Source organism: Temnothorax americanus, unplaced genomic scaffold, assembly GCF_048541705.1.
Source record: "Temnothorax americanus isolate GAGA-0224 unplaced genomic scaffold, ASM4854170v1 Scaffold37, whole genome shotgun sequence".
Classification (NCBI taxonomy): Eukaryota; Metazoa; Arthropoda; class Insecta; order Hymenoptera; family Formicidae; genus Temnothorax; species Temnothorax americanus.
This window is the reverse complement of record NW_027509515.1, coordinates 1,029,884-1,051,927: the sequence shown is the minus strand read 5'-3', so window position 1 is coordinate 1,051,927 and position 22,044 is coordinate 1,029,884. Positions and strand designations below refer to the sequence as shown.

The window sequence follows — 22,044 nt, the reverse complement described above, 5'->3', positions numbered from 1 at the left end:
CCGATGGAAAGTCCGATCATCGTGATTACCTTTTTTTTTACAACGAAAACGTCGGAGCTTTCACAAGCTTTGTCACGTATAGCATCCAATCATGATTCGGGCCATCTTCAATGCGCCGATTTCAATTTTGCGGGATAAAAACGCGTCGTTGAATGAGAGGATGGATACCCTTACATTGGTTTTATGTAGGGTGTATCAGATATCCTGCAGATATCTTCACGAGTTTGGCTTTCAATATCGATGGTTCGGAGAAAGTGCGCCACTTCCGAGACATCCCGTGTATCAATAGCCCGCGTCTCTTGATACAGGAAAATATGGCATCGTCACGGATGGAACATATATTTCGGCGGGCGTCGATAAACGACCGAATTAAAGTCGCAATGTCACCGTTGAGATGAACTCTGACGCTTTTTACTTCGATTCGCGTATCTGTCAATATATTCGTACACATTCATGGCATTCTCGCATGATGCGGAAAAAAATCCTGAATAATCGATTCGGAAATCATTAGAAACGCCACGTCATGCTTGAATAAACTTTGATATATTCTACATATTATAACGGCGAAATTAATATTGCAATTATAAAGCGCATAAGAAGATTATTAATGTATTTTGTTCATCTTTCGAGTATAATAGACGTATAATTTATCCTAATTAAGGAGGACATTAATTGATTGTAATTCTTAATGTTCGAAAGTAGACTTCTTTATAGTATTAGCATCATTTTCCACAGGCTTCGCAATATACATCAACTTCGCATATAGATCATTTTACTTAAAAGAGCGAGCATCTTAGAAGAGTATAATTTAAGAGCTTAATTAATACCACATTATTAATTCTTATTAATAAACTTACCGCAGTAGTCATCGACTAAGAAAATATTTTCAAAAAATTCTGGGAAAAAAAACCTTGTTTTTATGTATATACATACGTAACGTGAAAGTAAAAATGCAAATTGATAAGTAGATGGAAAAACTTTTCTGAAGTCCCAGATTAATAATAAAATTTTTTATTTATATCAAAGACGAAAACATAATATATACTGCCGTGCATAGATATGCGCGCGGGAAGAAGACGAGGGAGGTGGGAGTGCGAGAAGGTTAACGATTTCCAGTCGGGAAATATTGATATATACGCAGGACGCATATTTTTATGGGGACCATAAAAATCGGTCGCGCCACACTACGGCAGTCGCCGTCGAAAGAATCGTAAAAATTTCACGCACGCACGCGAGACGCTCGACTTTCGCGGCCGTGCATTCTTTACTTAGTCGCGCGCATTCGCGATCCCAACGAACCTATAAGCCGTAAATAATAGTTACGCCCGGTATATAAGGCGCGTCAAATTATCAAGATATATATTCCTAAGGTACCTCGGGCGGCTGAAAGGCTCGCAGGGGTGGTACCGACGCGAAAGGGTGAGAAGAAAAGAGTTGGCGAAGAAGAGAGAGAGAGAGAGAAGAGGAGCTCTCGCGTAGGAAAAAGGGGGGAAAGGTGAGGGTGGTTGGGAAATCGACAGAAGGAGGCTGCCGGAGGATGGTAGTGCGCTCCACGCAGACACCCAACGGCCCCATTGCACCCTGGGGTCTGTATTAATGATATAATATTTCTTTGATTCACCGGAGCGGCGTACCTCCCTTAACAACCACCCTTCTTGGGCCCCGAGTTGATCCCAACCTTCATCCTCCCCCTTTCTCTTTCTCCTTGAGCGACCGGGGGGGGGGGGTAGAAGAAGACAGTGGACGAGTTCAAACGTAGTTTCAGCAGAAGGAAAACCCATTTTGCGTCCCTTATAGCGGAGATAAATTACATTCATGTTCTCCACCCCGCGCGCCCTCATCCCTCCGTCGCCTGCAGCAACTACCTTCGGGCACCGCGCGAGTCCCCGTTCGAATCGTCGTTGGAAGACGAGCTTCGCGGAACGTAGCAGCGGAGTTTATTTAAATCAGAAATAACTCTCCGTGTCCCGTCTTCTTCCCGCTGAGGCATATTCCGCCGTCTCTCTCTCTCTCTCTCTCTCTCTCTCTCTCTCTCTCTCTTTCTCTTTCTCTTTCTCTTTCTCTTGCTTGTCCCCCAATCTTGTCCCTCTCTGCACCGAAACTTACTAGAAACTTAGCGGATGGCTTATAACGCTTATAACTCCGTCAATAATAACGAGGTTCCGCTTCTATCCGCTCTAATAACAATCTCATGACAAATTGCCTATCTCTATAGGGTGTCGTGGTACTATCGCGATTTCTTTTTGCTACTAGCTAACTTGGATTTCCTCTGAGCAGAAACCAAACGGCAATTTTTTGCGATTTCTTTATTCTTAATTATAAAAAAAATAATAATAAAATTTTAAATAAATATTTAGTCAATTCCTATTGTTCGAAGAACTTGAAAATTGAAATGCAATTGTCTTGAAAAGACGTGTATATATAATATATCTTCCTTTTTTTTCTTTTACTAGACACTACAGACGCGCGCTTCGCGCGCGCTATTTAGCTTTAACATTATGCTATTATACTATTACACTATTAAACTATTAACCTTTGATACACACAACTGTCAAAATATACAATGACAGCTGCAAATGAAGTAAGCGCAGCAAGAGAACCAATCGGCATCGCGGAAAAGTGACAACAATACCTACGACATGCCCTTTTTAGAAGAGATACTCGCGGCATATTTTCTGTGAAAACACGACAGATTCAGAAGCTGGATGACAGTAATCTTTGTGGCCGTCGAATACCGCGATTATCAGACTTTCCAAAAGAAACTATCCTTCCCAAGTCTGCAAAATGCGAGACGTATCGCTAAGAAAGCACCCGCGGGAATTCGCGAACTCGGGATGGACTTATTCACCGGATGCGAATAAATTTCGGCGGAGCTTCGCGAGCGAGGTTGAACGACGCGGAAGGAAGGAAGATAGAAGGGTGGGCTTTCTGAAGGGTCGATTTTTCGAGCGAAAGCGACCCACTCTTCGATCCATCGGGACGACTCCGGGCCGCCTGCATTGCGAACCACACAAACCCTATCTATACATACGTGTGTACGCCGCCAATACGTTCGTAAGTCGGATGTTTATAGCGGGGCGCGAGTATTCGATCCAATAACGGCTTTATAGCCGACGTCGAGCGAGCGCGCCGCGGTTTCTCGATTGCAATATTTTAGGAAGTTTGTGGCCGGGCACGAGCAGAGAGGAGGACTGCGGATAATCCGGGATCACAAAGGGCGAGATGCCCGTCCAAACCCAAACCTCCGAGATCGAGGAGAGCCGGGACTCGAAGCGGAGGATACGAGAAGGGGAGTCCGAATCTATCGTGTGTCACGACGTGGGGGATTATAGAATTTCGGTCGTGTGGCGAAACATATTTGTGTACCGGGAACCGTCAGTCTAATTCGATATCCCAAATGGAGGGACGACAGCATTAAGGGAATATGTCGAACTTTTAATTAAAAATTATTACGTAGCAACGGCGAATTACATAAGTGAATTATGTCACTGCGTAATTTAAAATTACAGTAATATAATTGCTCGCGCGCAAAAGCATATTATATGCGTCAAAAGGAATGGGACAATGCGAGATGAATATACGCGTTGTAGAATAATATCGCGCTCCATGAAAAGGAATGAAGCAAAGAAAATATTATATTGGCGACATCTGACCTTTCTGATCCTGAGAGAAGTCAAGGAAAGACACCGCTCACTCTCGCTGCAAAAGCCACCGATATATAAACCTATCCGCAAAATAATAAAGTTCTCCGCCTGCCTTTTCTCGGTGATGTACGGCCCTATAAATGTAGCCGGCACCCTCGTAATGGGGTTCTGGCTACGACCGGTGGTGTATACGCCCGTACGATTACCACCCTTGTTCCGGGGTTTCCGCGATTGACTAGGGGAGACCGGGGTTCGTTGGCACCGTTTTCACAATTTCGGCATTTGAGTTTTTAAACAACTAATTATCATGATTAAACAGTGCTAATATGATAGAGAGAACCTTTCTCTACATTTTTATGCCCGAAACGATCCTGTATACTGTATAGTTTTTTTTGTAATAAGTGAAATACGAACATGCTGCATTGTAGCCAGCTTGCCCCGATAGTGGGGCAAATTGACATATATCATGGTGTAAGTTGGCTACAGGGGCTAGAGGTAAGGTTGTAGGACTAAAGTCCATGTTAAGTTAATGAAAACGTAATAGAAAATAAGAAACATAGCAGATATGTTCTCGATAAAGATTGTATCTTTTAAAGTTGTTTTGTAATGATCGAGCAAAATGCTGTTATAGAAAAACAATTGTAAACTATTTCAGATATAGCTTTCTTCAATATAGTCGGTTTACCCGAGGCCCGAGGCAGTTTTGACGCGTGGTTGCGCTGCCGCGCGTGGCCGCGCGTTATCGCGAGGCAAGGTGCGACAACGCGCGCATACGTGCCTATACGCGAAACGGCGTACGCGTGACGACGAGCGTCTACGATACGCTTCGCGGCATTTTAGACTCATACTCATAGGGCACTCGCCGTCGCACCTTGCCTCGCGACAGCGCGCGGCTCGTGCAAACGTTAACGCGCGGCCGCAATCGCGTGGCAACCGCGCGGCAGAAACGCCTCGTGTGAACAGGCTTATAAAAATATGAAATATAAAGCCCGGTCTACGTAGACCACACTGGCCACAGTTCGCAAAACGCAAGACACACGCACAGTCTACATGTCAATCTAACCTCTCTGTGTATAGAGGTTAGATTGACATGTAGACTGTGCGTGTGTCTTCCGTTGATTACATCCGTTGTAATCATCGACCGACAACTACATTCATTATTAAACATTTTACTTACATCTTCTGCTTCTCTTGCTTCTATCAGCATTGTAACGCGAATCACATGTTTCGCACATGCCCCATCCCTACATGATTTTATATTTTAGTCATTTTATTATAATAAATTAATATTGTTACTCAAAATATATAACATGTCGTATAGTAACAGAAACTTTTCTTTTAACTAATAATACGTTACTTAGATTTACTTCTCAAGCTGAAGAACATTAATACGATATTTTGTAACGCTCGAAAATTTACTTGCCACCTCTTGAATCAGATTTTTCTCTTTTTTTATTGTAATACTTATCTGATTTAAATAAAACTTTGGGGGAAGTATCTATGTCATAAAAGAGATATTTTGTGATAACTTTTCCATGGTATTTTTCGCAATAAATACATAAACGGAACGCAACGCCAACTTGCCTCTTGTACCAACGAGCCCCGGTCTCCCCTACGCAACACGTCTCGTGTGTGTGTGTCTGTGTGTGTGTGTGTGTATGTGTGTTGAAAATTCTAGCTCTCTAGAAGTTCGATGTCTCATAAGTATTCGTTATGCAGGCAAGCACGACGACTGCGTCACGATTTACTCGATTAGGGTGATCGATGGATTAACTTTGGTGTAAAAAAAAAACTGGAAATAATACATCGCGGTCTAGCAACGATGTGGCATCGCGTAACGGATTATATTTAATAGATTTCAAATTCGCTGCTTGCGCGAATCGCTCGGCGAGGAGCGTGGCACCCTCGATCATAATTAAATGCAGCGTACAGCGGCGTTGGAGAACACGGACGACGAGTTGCAAATGGTCGCGAAAAACATTTCCCGGATAGTCCATGAAATCTGAAACGCTTTCGAAATGTCACGATAAAACGACAAACAACGCAGAACATCCAGGCAGCGAAACGTATACGCTGCCCCCCCCCTCCTCGCCAAAGAATGCTCTTATTTGCGTTTGGTACAGCGGAAACAAAATAAAAAAAGAGAGAGAGAGAAATACATGGCGTGGAGAATCGCCCGTAAATGCTCGGTTTTTGTGAAATACAGCGGCCGACCATAACGGTGTGTCGTTTGCTCGATAATTATCGACGCGCGCTTTTGCAACAAGATCTTTTATCCGATCCGTCGAGCGAAACGAAAAACATGATCATGTACTCGAGTACGCAAATTGTTTGCGAATCGTAACATGCACAATAGAACACGCCTGTTCATTCAACGATGTATAAAACTAGTTTTCGGGTAACTTTTTACCTTAAATTTCTCCCATTAAACTCCGATTGCGGGGTCGATTGTTTGCCGTCGATCGGCGGTTGTGGCGCACGTGCGCCGCAACCCCCGCCAATTAAAATTAATTTGCCCGGGTGTTTTTCTGCGTTTAAACGTATAACTCTCTGATTAACGTGATGGGATTGTTGCGATACGTTACAATAGTTACACCGTTCTATTTTCCGCTGTTCTAAAGCCGGCGCGAACGACGAACGCACGTCCTCGTTTAGGCGGCCGAATGGATCATTGTGCCGAAAATCGTGGCGCTTGATCGCCAAAATGAGCGACGTGATCATGCGTGTCCGGCTGCGTAGTTCGCTAACATAAGGGTTGATCCTGGATTCAGCGGATGTCGCGCGGAGGATTTCGTCCCATTCGCAGCGGAAACCCAATTGCGCGCGGTTCTATGCGTCATTAGCGTTGGAAACCGAGTTAACGCCGTTAAATCCGGGTCGGTTGGTCGGTCGGTCCCCGGCTGCGATTATTATTCGCACTTGTGCCGACCGTTCGTTCGTTTGGTCGTGCAGATGCGTCACCGCCGGTGCGCGCGAAATGACGATCTCTCGTGCGAAATGCGAATGAGCGATCGCGTTCGTTCCGACTGTAACCTGATTTTCGTCAATGAACATATTTTTTTTTACCCCCTGACTTTTTCTCTCCGACTGCCATTGCATCATCTCGGGGCTTCTCACAACGTTTTTTTATCCTTAACCGATTTGTTAACAATCGAGAAATTGTCGTAAAAGGATAGTTTTTTATCATTTGCACAAAGATTCAGTGATACGAGATCGTTTTTAAGATCTCCACCGTACTCTTTCGCACCTGTCTAGAATTGTATAATAAATTTTTATGTTAATAAGTTTTAAGCAAATGTAAGAAATAATTATCCCGAATTTAGCAGAGATTGGAAAGATCTTGATGATAATCGCGGTTCCACAGAATTGCGCGTTTTATGTAGTAAAAATGAATTCTTGGAAATTCACTGACGAGAAATTTTATTTCCTTTAGCGTTCTATCAATATCGAATCTCGTCGCTTTGCCAATATTTTTCGTGGTTTATTCGGCAAATATTTTCCAACTATAATACACAAACTAAAAATTGGGTCACTTCACCGATGCAAAATGCAACTACCACGCGCGTAGAAAGAGTAATTCAATATTTTTCACATTTACACTAGTGCGTTTTACAAAAGTATAAATAATTTTTGTAGAGATATATAAATGTATGAATGTAACGAGATGAGCCGCTTAAGGAGGTTCGATGGCTACAACAAAATGCAGAGAGTTTCATGAAATTTTAATATGTTGTTCTGGAATGCAAAATAGAATTATGTGAATTTTTTTAAGGAATTTTTCACCGTCCCGTTTTGAAAAAAATCTACTCTAAAAACTTAAAAAGTGCAATTTTTGGATTAGATTTTTTTTCAAAACGGGACGGTAAAAAATTCCCAAAAAATTCACATAATTTTATTTTGCATTCCAAAACAACATATTAAAATTTCATTAAATTGGCTGCATTTTTAACATAGGTTTTTATGGGAAATGATATATTGCATATACCTTCAGAATGAAATAAGTGCAAGAAAAAATGCAAATGATAAGGAAAGAAAAATATGCACATGTAACTTAATAATTTACAAATAAATGAGCGAAAGAAAGGGGAAGGTTACCGCACATTTCGTAGAAAAATTAATTATTAAAGCTTAAATTGCTTGAATTTTCGTCTGCTAGACTGCCACGGTCGTGAACGACGTGAACAGCAGCACGCATTATACGCACGCGGCGACCAATCAGAGCAATCCCTTTCATTCCCACTACTTCAAACGCTAGTGCGCTGTTTCCAGAACCCCCGCGTCCCACTACTCCCTCCGATGAAGCCATCGAACCTCCTTAAACATACAATGCTTCGCATTCGATAAAAACAAACGCGTTTATTACGCGCGTTCTTAAAATGTTTATTTTAATTATGTCATCATGCAATCATGCATTTAATTAAATATATCATAATTTGTTTATGGATATATGTATATGGATACGCGTTGTTTACGCGTCGCGAATTACAGTACCGCTGTATTCGCTACATTAACAAATTGCTTTTTCGCTAATGGAAGATTACATCAGCTGCAGATCATAGTGTGGATACAAAGGATAGTTCGTTGAAGTAAACACAAATACCGCATGAAGTAATACCACTGTTTGCTTAGTGTTTCACTTCGTTAACAATTAATTAATTTGTCTATTGCATACACTGTAATTAGCATAAGTGTCCGGATATCAAATCCAAAACGTGTTGACATACGTAGCTAGACAAATTCGAAATACATAATGTTATTTGCGCATAACGTTATAATAATTTTCTCATTTAGTTCGTTACTCAGATTAACTGGCGCAAGATTGACTGGTGCGGTTATATATTTGCGAAATTTGCTTGTATATTGACGTGAAATTTGGTTTTGCCGTGATAAGTCACAAACTTCTTTCGTGCCGATTCTTATTCTTAATCTAATCTGTACGTACTATCTAATTCGTACACGAAATACGAAAGTAAGTATAACGAAAGTAATAAGTAATGTCATGTTTGCCCGCGTTATATAGCGGTATGTTTATCTTATTCTCTGAAATTATCACGAGATCGTAATATCGTAACTTTCCAGAAATACAACGTATTAAATTGTTACTTCTCTTTGTTTCCCTTTAATAATTCTCATTTATTAACTCGGGATACACCGAGAACTCCTTCAAATATTCACGGCGAATGTATATATTTACGAAAAGTAAATTAAATATTATATCATGAATTAAATAAACGGAAATTATACAAGCGGTGCTCGCACAGTAATATCATTCAACAGAGAAAACTTACGTCAATTTTACATAAAATATATATAACAACGGACATTTTACCTGGATAAAATTGAATTTCTCGATATCAAGTTTTCTTTGAAGCACTCTCAAAGCTTCGAGGTAAAAAGGTACCTCGCAAAATACAGATTATTTTTTTTATGCTCTTATATCTGGACGAGATAATAAAATTTTAAGAAAGTTATCAAGTCAAACGCGTAATAAGACATGCCCTACAGCACTTTTTAGTACTTGACTTGCGCGTGATACAATAACGACGGATCCAGCTGACTCGTCGAGATCCTCACAATCGAGCGACGAGCCTCGTGCTTTTGTTGCATAAGAAACTATCATTCGCATTTCAATACTGGTCGCGTCTTTCTCCTCCGTTCGTGAGCGAAAAGACGGGTGTTGAAGAAAGGAAGAAGGGAGGAACGTTCGAGAGAGAGAAAGAGAGAGAATGGGGAGAAGGGAGAAGCGAGCGTTGCGAATGCATCGATATTGAATTGAAAATGGATCGCGCGGAAAACGGAGAGGACGGAAGAAGACTCGTAGCTATTTGGTGGCGAATATAACCGCGATCTGCACATAAACATCCTTCTTTCTTTCTGTCCTGCGCCTTTCATTTTCGCTTATCCGCCACTTATATACATACATTATGAGCTTGAAATTGCAGTTATCGCGAGATATCTCCCCCTCTTCGCCTCTTCGAGACGATTACGCGACGTTTTATTAATCTGCTGCTGTTTTCTCTTCACTCCCCTTCCCTCCTCCCCCCTTTCTCTCTCACTCTTTCTCTCTCTCTCTTTCTCTCTCTCTCTCTCTTTCGGGGCAAATCAATTTTCCCTAGATCTGGGCACGCGATTTCTCTATCTCAGCGAAATCGCGCTCTTCTTCCTCGTCGGCCGCGATAATAAAACGGAGAACGGCACGGTGTAGGTAATGCTTTTTATTAAGTTTTCCTCGATAAACGTACCACTTGACTGTCGCGGATGCGACTTTGCAACCCCCGGCGGGTCTTCGGGGAATTTCCCTTTACGCCGAGTTGCGCACGAGGACGATTTAGAAATACGGGATTATTAATTTCATGAACACTCAAAGGAGAAAAGAATCCAAGCGAAATTCACTCGGGGGTCTCAAGAGGGACGCTATTCTTTCTCCGTTTTACGATACGGTTACATTTTTTATTTCCCGACGAAATTACAATATAAATTATTACAATATGTAATATAGCCGCCCGATAGAAGTCTCGCTCTGTAAAAAAGGTATATGTTTATTAAACCGAACGAATAGAATAAAATGTTAATTGAAATAAAAGAAAGCATTTTTGCAGAATCAATTGCCATGCATCTTTGCCGCGGAATGACGTAATTAAAACAAAATTCTTGCGCGTACAAAGTTTTGCTTCGCAAACCCGCCTTCCGTTTTCATCTCTCGTTTCCTTGAATTTTGTCATCTGTTCCGCGCGTGTTTACCCGCATGCGAGTTTCAGATATTCCATTACGACTTGCACTCCGAGGTAAATATAAAAATGCTTTCCGTTCCATCCTGCATGTTTTACCTTGCCGCGCATAAATCAAAAAGGAAATCTCGACATAACTCCCCGAGATCGGTTTCGGGCTTAAAGTAACTGTGCAAACTTGGACAGTCGTGTCGTCCCCTTTTATCTCAAACTGTGATTTTGCTCAACAAGACTATAAAACGTAAATGCTTCGTGAAATCGGCATTATAGTAGAGCAGTTAAGTAGTAAAAGCGTATTACATATCGGACCTTAATTTATTGGTCTCGCTATAAAAGCGCCGACGTTTAAGTCATTTTTAGGGATTTTAATTTAACTAAATTAGACGCAACTGAAATACGTCTCAAAAAATTGTACAATATAATTATTATCATGCGTTAACACCGAGAAAAAAAATTGAGCCAGAATTAACAACTGTATCACAAAATATGTACACTTGTGTGAAAAAATGATATATTTATTTAAGTGTTTTAATTAATTTTTTTATTTGAGACATTTGAAGTCAAATGACTTGTGCGTGTTCCGTAGCTGACAAAATCTTCTTTTATTGTTGCAGGCGTTTCTTGAAATGGCGGACGAGAACGCTGCAGCCACCATGGTGACCTACTACGCTTCCGGCGTGGCCCAACTCAGAGGCAGAGCGGTCTACGTGCAGTTCAGCAATCACCGTGAACTCAAGACGGATCAAACGCACTCCAACAACGCGGTCAGTAGCCCAACAAATGATGTCGCCAACACCTCTGAGGTCTGTGTCATACTTCTTGCTTCAACTTCTTTCTTGCTTCACTAAACCTTGGGAAAGCTGCATGAACGTTATTCTCGCCGGACTAACTCTATTTCAATCTCCTCTTAACACTCGCTCGCTTTTTTTTCCCTCTTCTTCTACCGGTGACATAGGTCGTAGGTATTCAAAAGCAAAAAACTTCGAAGTAACGTCGAACCTCACAAGTGAATAGTCACGTTGTTTCGTCAAAAATTATATAGGATAAACTCGAGTAAGATGGCCATACAGGAAAGATGGTCAATCTCTATGTTCTTTCAATCTAGCTCGCCATGAAACATCGAATGAACATGGGTTGGCCGCATCTTTCCTGTTTTTTATATGATAAAATTCGATAAGAACTTTTTGCATTCCTATCCGTGAAGAGAAGAAAGAGCTTGTGCTGTCGCTCTATGTCCTGGATGTCGATGACGGTGACTTCGATGCCTCGAGGCGTTTGCTGAAGGCGGCATCCATGAAACGAGTCGAATCCTGCCAATACGCAGTGGTTGCTAATCGCGCGGCCAAATTAGCTTCGACAGTAGGGTTATTTATGCGGTTTAATTAATTAAGCCGATATCCAGCCCCTTGCATATATCTTTACTGATGATCATCGGCGGCAACATCCAAACCCGTGGCGCGATACGCGAGAGCGGGTGGCACCCGCCACGGCCATTTCGCCGTCAAGTCAATCTAAACATACTCGCGTCCGCAAACTCCGTTATAATTAATGCGTCCATAATTTATGAACGATCCCTCGGGCGCGAGCGAGCGCGATGGCTCATCCCGCCTACGCCCTGCTAAACCCCTCGTCTACATGACTGCACACAGTCGCACTGTACATACGCCACTACTTGCGACTTGCGCGTGTCATCGTGTGCTGCCGGTCATCATCGGAACTAGTTAACTCGCTGCGCAATTCAGGGCTGCGCGCGGCCGTTCCGAATGAAATTTGTCAGCGAATTAATTAGCGTGCGAACTCAACCGACGAATCAATTAACGGAATTCAGTTAGGGTACTCGCGACATTGCATTGTGCGCGCACGCGCCAACTTACGTGGAACGCTCTGTTGCTGTTATTGTGTTTGCTCCAGAAAATTGGAATTAACGCGCATCTTCTTTTGAACGTTTCCTCTAAGAATTTATTGGCCCACATGGCCCAAACGGATCAATGTGGATCGTTTTTAATCGGAAATCCAGCAAGAACGATATGGTGATGGTTTCGAAACGCACGCACGTGCTCGGCGAATCCGCGGCACAGCGCGTCATTGTCTTATCGCGTCGCGTCGTCGTCTTTCCGCCGCGGGAGAGTCGAGAATGACGTCGAGCGAAGCCGCAGTATTATCGTTAACCAGCCCCGCCAATTCGCGTCGTCAACATCGTAACTCCCGTAAGTTTCCCGATGCCACCGTGTCGGTCTGTCTGCCTCCCTCCCGAGAACACTCTCCGTCCTCTTGAATTACCGAACTGCCGTTGCTACTCCCCCCCCCCCCCGGGGGCGCAACTTTGCGGTGGAAACGGACACCGATCCCACGGGGAATCCTCCGGGAAAGTTTCGCGTGTATCGGGACGGTGGTTGGGGGAGAGTGGAGGAGGAGGGAAGGAGCGCGGCGGTGGTGATGGTCCGCACGAAAAATAATAAATAAGGAAGTAAATAGCCTGGCGACGCGCCTCGTCGCCGCTGATGCTTTTTCTTGACACGCGGAAACTTTCCCGGCACACGTGACCGTGGAAACTTTACAATCCACAGGATTTACAGAGCCGCGACGTGCGCGGTTTGCCTGAGAACAAAATCCATCGTAATTCTAGGAAATTCCTATGCGCAAGTTTCACATTACTCTCTCGGTGTATCACGATGTCATTATCGCTTCGTTAAATAAGGGCGGTCGTAAAATACGCGGAAGAAGAACGAGAAGGAGTTGAAGTGACTCTCTTAAACTATGTTTAAAGTACACTGTTTTTTTTTCACGCGCCACGCAGGATTCTATTTCTAGAAAATATTGAAGTTGTTTTCAACTTGCTTCATGAAGATTTAATTTTTAATATTTATTTTTAGTTTTATATATATATATATATATATTCTTGTAAGAGTAAATTTTACTTTGTAGATTTTTCTCTTCAAGCGCGTGGAGAAAATGTTATCTAAATTTATTACCGTTATACATCTAATTTATTACTGTTCATTCATTTGCGATGTTAAATAGTTGATTTAACTTGAAATTAAATTCTCGACGAAAGAAAATCAATTGCAAGTTACGTTAAAAATAAATATCTTTATAAAAATACAATTTATATTTAATTTCTTTAAATACACTTATATATTCGAAGTCTTTCTCCAATTATATATTGTTACTAAAATAATATTGAGAGATAAAGCTATTCGTATCGAATTAATATTAAAATAATCCGAACGTATAACAGTGAACTTTTTTTAAGATATTATAGGATTGGCATTCTAGCGCGCATCAAGAAAGTATTATATTTATATTATAAATGTTCATTCTCAAGAATAAAAGAATGCTCGAGCTTCAATTTTATTTCCGTTCTGATTCTAAATTTCTAAAAATTCGAGTGTGTGTGATCTAAAGACAAATATTACACAGGGGGTCCGCCAACGAAAAGTTTCCACCCCATATAATTCGGAATAAACGGCTCAAAATTATGAAAAATCGCGAAATACATGTTTGATCAGCGTTTTTAGCAAATCATAATTTTATCATCCTAAATTTTTGTAACTAAAACTATTCATGACTTATTTGAATATTTCATTTGCTAACGTCAGAAGTTAAAATCTTTTAAACACTACCGTTTGTATAAGAGTGATATTAAATTAAAATTACCATCGTATTTTTCTTAACCCTCCGTCTGTATACGTGGGTCTATGGCGTTCGAGCCAAAACGATATCTGTGATTGTAAAACTTGCAAGCCTAACAGAATATATTAAATAAACGATGATTATCAAAATGACTATAAAATCAACTAAAATGTAGACAGATGTTTTGTGAATTTTTTTTAGATTTTTCTAAATATTTTAAGGTAAGGAAAAATAACATCAAACGTGACAGATCCACGTATACAGACGGAGAGTTAAGGAAGATACGATGGTATAAATTTTAATTTAATATCACTCTTATACAAACGGTAGTGTTTAAACGATTTTAACTTCTGGACGTTAGCGAATGAGATATTTAAAGTCATGAATAGTCCAACGGTACAAAAAAAAAACGTATACAGACGGAGGGTTAGGTAAAGAAAGAAAAAGAAAACGCGACAGTACTTTTGAAGGGGCAAAGATGGCGAAGGGTTCCACGGCGCGTTCGCTAGCTCCCCCTACAGTCGAATGATTTCTCGCCGGACGTCCAGACTGACAAACGACGCCAAAAAAGCAATCGCCGTGAAAGCCTCGGCGATGCACCGCGCTCGCGCATCGGCCTCTGTCTCTACGTGGGCGACGATGATGCCGGAAATTCTGCGGTCCGAACGCAAGACAACGTCGCGCGTCAGCCACCGCGTGCTTGCCGTCTAGAACGAGAAATCAATTTTACATGAACGAAGAAACAAATCCGCGACGACGGCTGCCACGAAACACGCGTTATATTATAGTGTCCCATGCCTTTTATTCTCGATTAAAAAATCATCGCGCAATTTCAGATCGAATGACTTGTACGAGTCGTCATATCCAGTTTCTTTATTCTCACATATTATGCGATTCGATCTTTAAAAACTTATACATATATCTATTATATAATCCTATAATCCAGTATTTCTTATACTTTCGACATTGACATTTTTTGTTTTTTCTCGATTTAATTTCTGGGTGTGTATAAACTAATATAGACTTTGCTACATACTTTTCACGTAGAAGCATCCGCGAGGAAAATTAACAGTCTTAGACTTAGAAGTCTTCCGGTATCGATTGCACGAGATATATACATAATTGAATGCGGACTGGACGGAACAGGTCGGCGAAGGCACGAAACAGCTAGGAGAAATCAAATTTAGCGCAAGAGAAAGAGCGCGAGAGAAAGGGAATATATTTATGAGTAAAACGCGACAGCCCCTGGGGGTGATGTGTCGGTTAAGTAAATGCCCGGTTGGCGAACTCGTTTAATAAAGACGCCGTGCGCCGCGGCGCCTCGGCATTGTTTAGTAATTAATTTAGAGCCGAGCTCGCCGCCCCGCAACGAATAACCGCGCTGTTTAGAGCGGGAATGAGCGAGACAAGAATAAGGTATATTTCGGACGACAAAGCGATAAAAACATGGGAGAGTTATAATGTGACGGCGCGTTGTGCGCGCTCAAAAATAGATTATTATCAAGAGAGATCTAATTAAAACCAAATTAAATACCATTGAAGTAAACCGGCGAGCAATTAGACGCTTTCAATTACGCGCTTTGAATGCGCAAAATTACATGGAAATTGAAATAATATTGATACACATTTGAATAATGGATATATTGAAATTACGTCAAAATTGAAAATATGTTTTAATAATAGCTGCCGAAGACCAAATTCTCTCTGCATTACCTACATCGTCTTGAATACATCAGTTTTTATCTAATTTTTCAAACTTTCAGATCATCGATGCGAATTGCCGGCGTGTAACCTCATTGCGAATTCGATTTAGATAACTTTATTTTGCGCTTATTGTTCGATCGATTTGTTTTTTACGCGGTCACACGAAGAGTTTTGGAGATATCGTCAGCTTTACAGCTCCACTTTTAACCTCTCGAAATGCACTTTTCCCTGAGTTTCCAAGTTCGCCGGAAAGCTTTTCGTCGCAGTCTAGAAACCCGCGGCCGGAATTAAGAGGTATTTTTACGTGGCTTCTCGCCCGTCGTACAACGCCTTCCCCCGGTTCCATGTTAGTTGGCAATTTGGATTAATTTAGATATTCCCGACTGCTTTTACGCGGCCGCTTTTATCACCATTCCTGTCCTCGTTCGAATGATTTCGCTTTTGTGCTCGAGACGTCGACGGGATTTAATTTCAACGCGCGCGTAAATAACTTGGCATGCACCACGAGCGAAGTTTCGCAGTGATATGTCTATTTATAAATAGAGGTGTGTTACGGAAAAGCGGGAAACAAATGAGAACTTGGAGAAAACGAGAAAATTTGATACTTTTTTTTCATCGAACTAATGAAATTACTCACTTGACTGCGTTTATTGCATTTATTTACAATACTTGTTAACTCGATATTATTATTAAAAAATTTACAACATATAATGTCAACTTTAGAAGGAAAAAAGTAAAAAGCATCCCGGGGTTTTTTAATTGTAACACACAAACTATATACCGATATTTTATACTGTAACCTTTCAGCGCTAATTGATATTTATTCTACATTTTTATGTATCATATTGTCAAATATGCCAGTAAATATAGTATAGAATAATGATCGTAAACCACGGAGCTTTGCAACGCAAGCTATTTGTTTTTACATATCTGCGGGATATATAAAAAAAATATCTCTCAATAGTACTTGAAACTAAATATTCATTTTTTTTGTTTTGTTGTAAAAAAAAAATATATATATATATATATTCGTGCATTTAATTTTTTTTTACAAAATTGAAGGAGAATTCCCGAGTCTCAAAAGATAGACTCTCCGTAACGCCCGACATCGCGATTGCACACTCTCCTTATTGAATGGCATGAACGGAGGGTCACGTAATAAAGCATTAACCGGTTTTTGTCTCGAAGGTTTGCCTTATTATATTTTTTGAAAAGCAACAAAATATTTCACGAAGGGAAAACCGGCTCGAAAATTAATTCACGTTATTTTTATTCCGGGAATTTTTATAATATTCCGAAAAAGTTGATTTTTCGTACGCGGCGAGTTGCGTGCACGCACCTTTGTTTGACGCGCGTGTGATGACGGGCCCGACGAACGACCAAGCACGAAAATATCCCCGAGTTTTCGTGTTTCGTCAACCGCACCGAGGCCGACGCGGGAACCCGCGTGAAAAAGCTCGCCGCGATAGGCCACGCGCGCGGAAAATTTTTATCGCCTTGACGGGGCGACTGCGGCTAGGGCGGACTCTCGGCCCCTGATACTTTTAAAACAGATTCCGCTCGGCGCGACGCGACGGTCGTAACAAAGCCGGCAATGAAAGTATGCCGCCTGTGCCTGTGCACGAAAGAAAAGGCGCGCGTCGGCTAATGGTTTTTCCCGACAACGAAACTTTTGGTAGCCTTTAGTAGTAGTCGCGCTCGCTCGCTCGCGCCCTTACTAACTAAACTCACGCCCGGCAGGAAGCCCTGGTAAAAGGCGGCTTCGTGTCCCGCTATATAACGGCGCGACATAATTCTGCTTTACACCGTCGGCGACTTTTTTACTTGTTCTCTCGGAAAACTTTCCATCGGCGAGGAGAAAAAAGAAAGAAGCGGTATCACGGGAGATCAAACTCTTTGTTGGATTTTATCCTATATGGCGCTTACGTGTCGCGTATCGAAAGTCACGTGTTTTATATTAAATATGGACTCTAACCCACACACACACACACACACACACACACACACACACACACACACAGACACACACACACACACACATACACACACACGCACACATGATCTTCTAATCCAAAATTCGAAAAGATCTTTGTGATATTGCTTCTGAGTTTATTTTCGAAACATAAGAACGTTATCGATTAAAGAGAAGAACGCTATTTATGATTAGAACTGGATCTTCGGAGTCTAATAATATATATATATAATATTGTGTGGATTTTTAATATTTTTTCCAAACTCAGTAAACTACACGCCGATTTTTTGTCGGATTTTAAAACACGTATTAGTTTCTAGCTTGAACAATAAATCTACATACTTAAGGTAGTCGTCTCGTCAGGGCATGTATTAGATAAAGTTTTCGATTTCGGATTTTATATCAAATTATATGATCAGCTTTGCAGTCGATTTTTTCTGTGGCTCCTTACCGACTAATTTTGCATTACTTCATACAGACGGCCAGAAAAAGAAGGCTCTATCACGGTTTCAATCACATATTTTCGCATTTTTTGATTAGATGAAGTGAGAAAAAACATTGCTTTTTGTACATTAGATTTCGAAGAATCCGATGCAACCATAAAATATATAGTTTACCGGAGATTTCGCTGCTAATTTTTTAGTTTATTTTAGTGAAAATGCGGTAATCGAGCAGACATTTTTTGGTCGAGGTGAGGTTGGGAAGACTTGGCAACGCCGCTGGCTAATCACTGTAGTTGCAGGTTATGGGGCTCGTCTTTCTTAACCGAATTGGATAGTGATTGGACACCCCTGTCATGCGTTTTGAAACCCTTTCTCAGTAATTGTCAAAATTCAATCGAAAAGTATTTTTCTCACTTGTAACCTTTCTTGACGACTCGCATGATCAGCTGATCAAAACGGAGTCAAATGAAAAAAATCACAATTTGGAAAAAGTAACATACTTTGTCACGTATGAAATTTTACACCATGATTCATAAAATTATTTTTCCTTTAGCAAAAATTGCCTGAAATATATTTCTGAACGTAAAAACCTACAAACAGTCACATGACTAGCACGTAGCGAGACGCCTACCTTAACTCTTTGAAGCATACATTTTTTTTTACATACGAATTTCTTGAAACTAGATATACAAGGAGTTTTGGAATCGCTGATTATGAAGTCAGATTTTCAAAGTTTTAAATGGCGAATCTGATATACAACTAAAAATAAAAAATGGGCTTACTTACTTGAAACGAGTATTCAGAGGTTTTTAGTGATTATGAATATGGAGTTGAATCAACCGTTGTAAATTTTGAAATTTTTGTTACAGATTCGAACGAGAATCAGTGATTCAAAATACCTAGATATGAAATTTTAAAGAAATCGAAGTAAAAGAAATATTTAAAAAAATGTTTTAAAGACATTATTTGAGTGCTTTAAAGTGTTAAATCGATAATTGATTAAATTTTGAGGCAATAAGCATTCTTATTAAATCACTGTAAATAATTTATTGCGAAAAATATCACCCCAGCCAGGATTTGAACTTGGACCTTCCCACTCAGTAATTTCTCTCTAATTGATTGTACATTATAACTGCAATGTCTTGTTTCACTTATTATAGGAATTGCTTGTCCAACCAAAAAGAGTTCTTTTTACAGTGGTTAGTTACGGATGCCAGGGACTATTTTTGTCTAGGGTAGTCTAGGCCGAGGTGTGTAAACAAGAACGCAGAAAAAAAGATACAGCCCGCGCGTACATGAATTTTCTGCAATTAACCCGTGTCAACATTAACATTTTTCGCCGACGCTAACCGGCGCGGTGCGCGATAAACGCGGCGATCATGAATAAATCAGCGTTATACCACGAAGTAAACGTGTTCGCTAAGCGACGCGTTTGACTAAAACCTTGTCGTTGCTTTTTATTATGGGCACTAGGTTATCGTTGGTACACTTCCGCGCACGTTGTAGATGCTATCGGATTCATGAGAAAGGGAGAACGAGAGAAAGAGTGCGAGAGAGAGAGATAGACGCATTTCTCAGCGGGAAAAGCAATAGAACCAGGATGCAAAGTAATACAGCGGCAAACTAGAAAAACAGAAGGCTAGAGCTCCGGGGGTAGAAAAAGTAAAATTGAATATTCGATTCAACGACGAGGCAATAAAAATGCGCGGTGAACGAATGCATGGAACATGGAACGACGTACGTACGCAGTATATAAAAATCATTACGGGGCACGAAATGGGGCTGTATAGGAATAAAAGAGAGATCGGGGGCACGCGATCGGGGCCGGCAATTCCGGCCGGTTAAAATTAAAGACTCGAAATTTGTTAACAATACTTCGCGATTAGATTGAAAAAGCACCTAACGTCCAATTAAAGAGTTAAATAATACGTACTGGGCTTAATCTCGACGAGGATTGTTAATCTGTTTGCCGCGCGGCCATTGTTTATGGGCTAATGTCTTCCACCGGGGTAATTGCGAGCAACATAAAAGCTGGGCGTTAAAGCCGGAAAAGTGATCGCGCGTATATATATAATCTTGTTACGTCCGGAGGGAAACTGGCAATGGATCTCACACTCTTTTTCCCTTCAGACCGAGTATATACGCGCGGCGGAGTGGCGTAATTTGGGGCATTGTTCCCGTCCCGAATACAATGACGGGGGCAAGGACGGGCGGGTGCTTCAATAATCCCGCTTTTGCTTCCCCGTTACATTTAACAATTAATATGTTGCGATACAAAACCGCCTTCGCGATTGTTGTATCCGCTGTTGATTTTTCTTTTATATTCTTGGCACCATCTTGCTTTTATAGGAATCATTTTTTTTCCCGCGCGACTTATTGATGCGGTTACGAGTTTCGCGATAGACCGCAATTTGCGAGAATATTCCCTATTTGTCAAAAGAGTCGCGAGTAGTTGCGTGATATTTACACCGTTGTTTAGCGACAATTAAACTAATAATGCAAGCGTTGAACGTCAAAGTGTCTGATGCGTGATGTACATTTTGTGTATTTCAAACTGAATCGTCGCAGACATCGGTGACACGTGATTTTTCGGGGATTTTTCGGGGTCGCTCTCGCGTCGACCGTGAACGACGTGAGGGACGGGATGAGTAAGGCGGGACGGGAAGAAAGCAGGTGAGAAAAGAGGGTTGAGAAATGGGGAAGATACAATGCACGGGGTGTCTCACAGAAACAATGCAACGCGCCGTAGATCACCCGAGACACCCTCCATTAAAAATATTACACCATTTTGCCGCGCGCGTAGCCGTCCTCCTCCTGATCTCCGCCGCCCGCGCTGCCGCCGCGAACTCTCTGTATTCCCGTGGCCGGCGGGGTTCGAACGCCCCTCCGTCAGCCACCCTGCTCCACTTTGGCTGGCAGCCGCGACAGGTCCGAATAACAATGTGCCATTGTTAGACCTACATTCACTGTATCGAGCTCTGAAATATGCAAGCTATGAAGACCGTCGCGCTACAGAGAGCGAGGTCCTCTCCACGCACCCTTGAGCCAAGGGCGCCCTCGCTTATCCGACCCCTATGAACGAGCTTTATCGCCGAGAGGGAAATGTCGTTTTCGCTCCCGCCCACTCGGGCGAAATTTCGGCCCGACCGAGAATATATATCTATCTCACGGGATGAACGCGGAACGTCCGCGGATATTATCTTGTAACATCGTCCTGTACTTTGTCTCGATGTGTACATCAACAGCTGCTCAGAAATGATTTCGTAATATCGCAATATGTGAAATACAATTCATTTATCAATCATTTGTCAGAATAGCTGGCAATTATATTATGTTTATAAACCGTTGTTCATAAATTGAATTTTGATATTATTGTCTTTTGTCTTTGAACCTCTATAGGTACCGGTTGCTCTATATGCTCTATAAGCATAACGCATTGTTATCTCAGAAACGAGAGAAATTGCATGTAATTTTTTCTTGGTAATATCGCGGTCGAAATAGATGAATTTTTCACTGGCACGCGGAAAAACTTTTTGACATGCCGCAATTCAATAGAGCAGACTGTAATTTAACCTAAACGGCCGTGTAATTTAACGTTCAACATTTCTGACAAAAGTAAACTTCGTAGGACGGTTGATTAACTTCCGCATCTATTTATTAATTCACGATCCCACGAACGGAGTTCGCGGGACATTTTACGACTGCATTTTATCGCGGCTAGCGGCATGCGAGCGAACTCGTTTATTTCAACGTATATGCGGCGTGCCGCGACAAAAAGTGCGGCATACGCGACTTGTCGTATAACTCTGACGTTTTATATACCTAATACTATTCGCGGCGGCGTATGCGAATGTCTCGCATTCGATTTGAAGATAGATATTAATTACCCCGGTAATTATAATGCGGATAGGGAACGACAT

The 22,044-nt window shown here is 41.4% G+C and overlaps 1 protein-coding gene across 7 annotated transcripts in view; it reads left to right on the top strand.

Moving 5' to 3' along the window:
* The window catches only part of Heph (polypyrimidine tract-binding protein 1 heph), a 459,111-nt gene that overhangs the window by 366,489 nt on the left and 70,578 nt on the right, over window positions 1-22,044 (top strand). For 6 of the 7 annotated variants that reach the window (XM_077414716.1, XM_077414712.1, XM_077414714.1 and 3 more), the window contains one exon: window positions 10,987-11,175. In XM_077414716.1, coding sequence (XP_077270842.1) covers window positions 10,987-11,175 — 189 coding nt within the window. The remainder of the gene's footprint in view (window positions 1-10,986; window positions 11,176-22,044) is intronic. The other variant, XM_077414715.1, reaches the window with a different exon arrangement.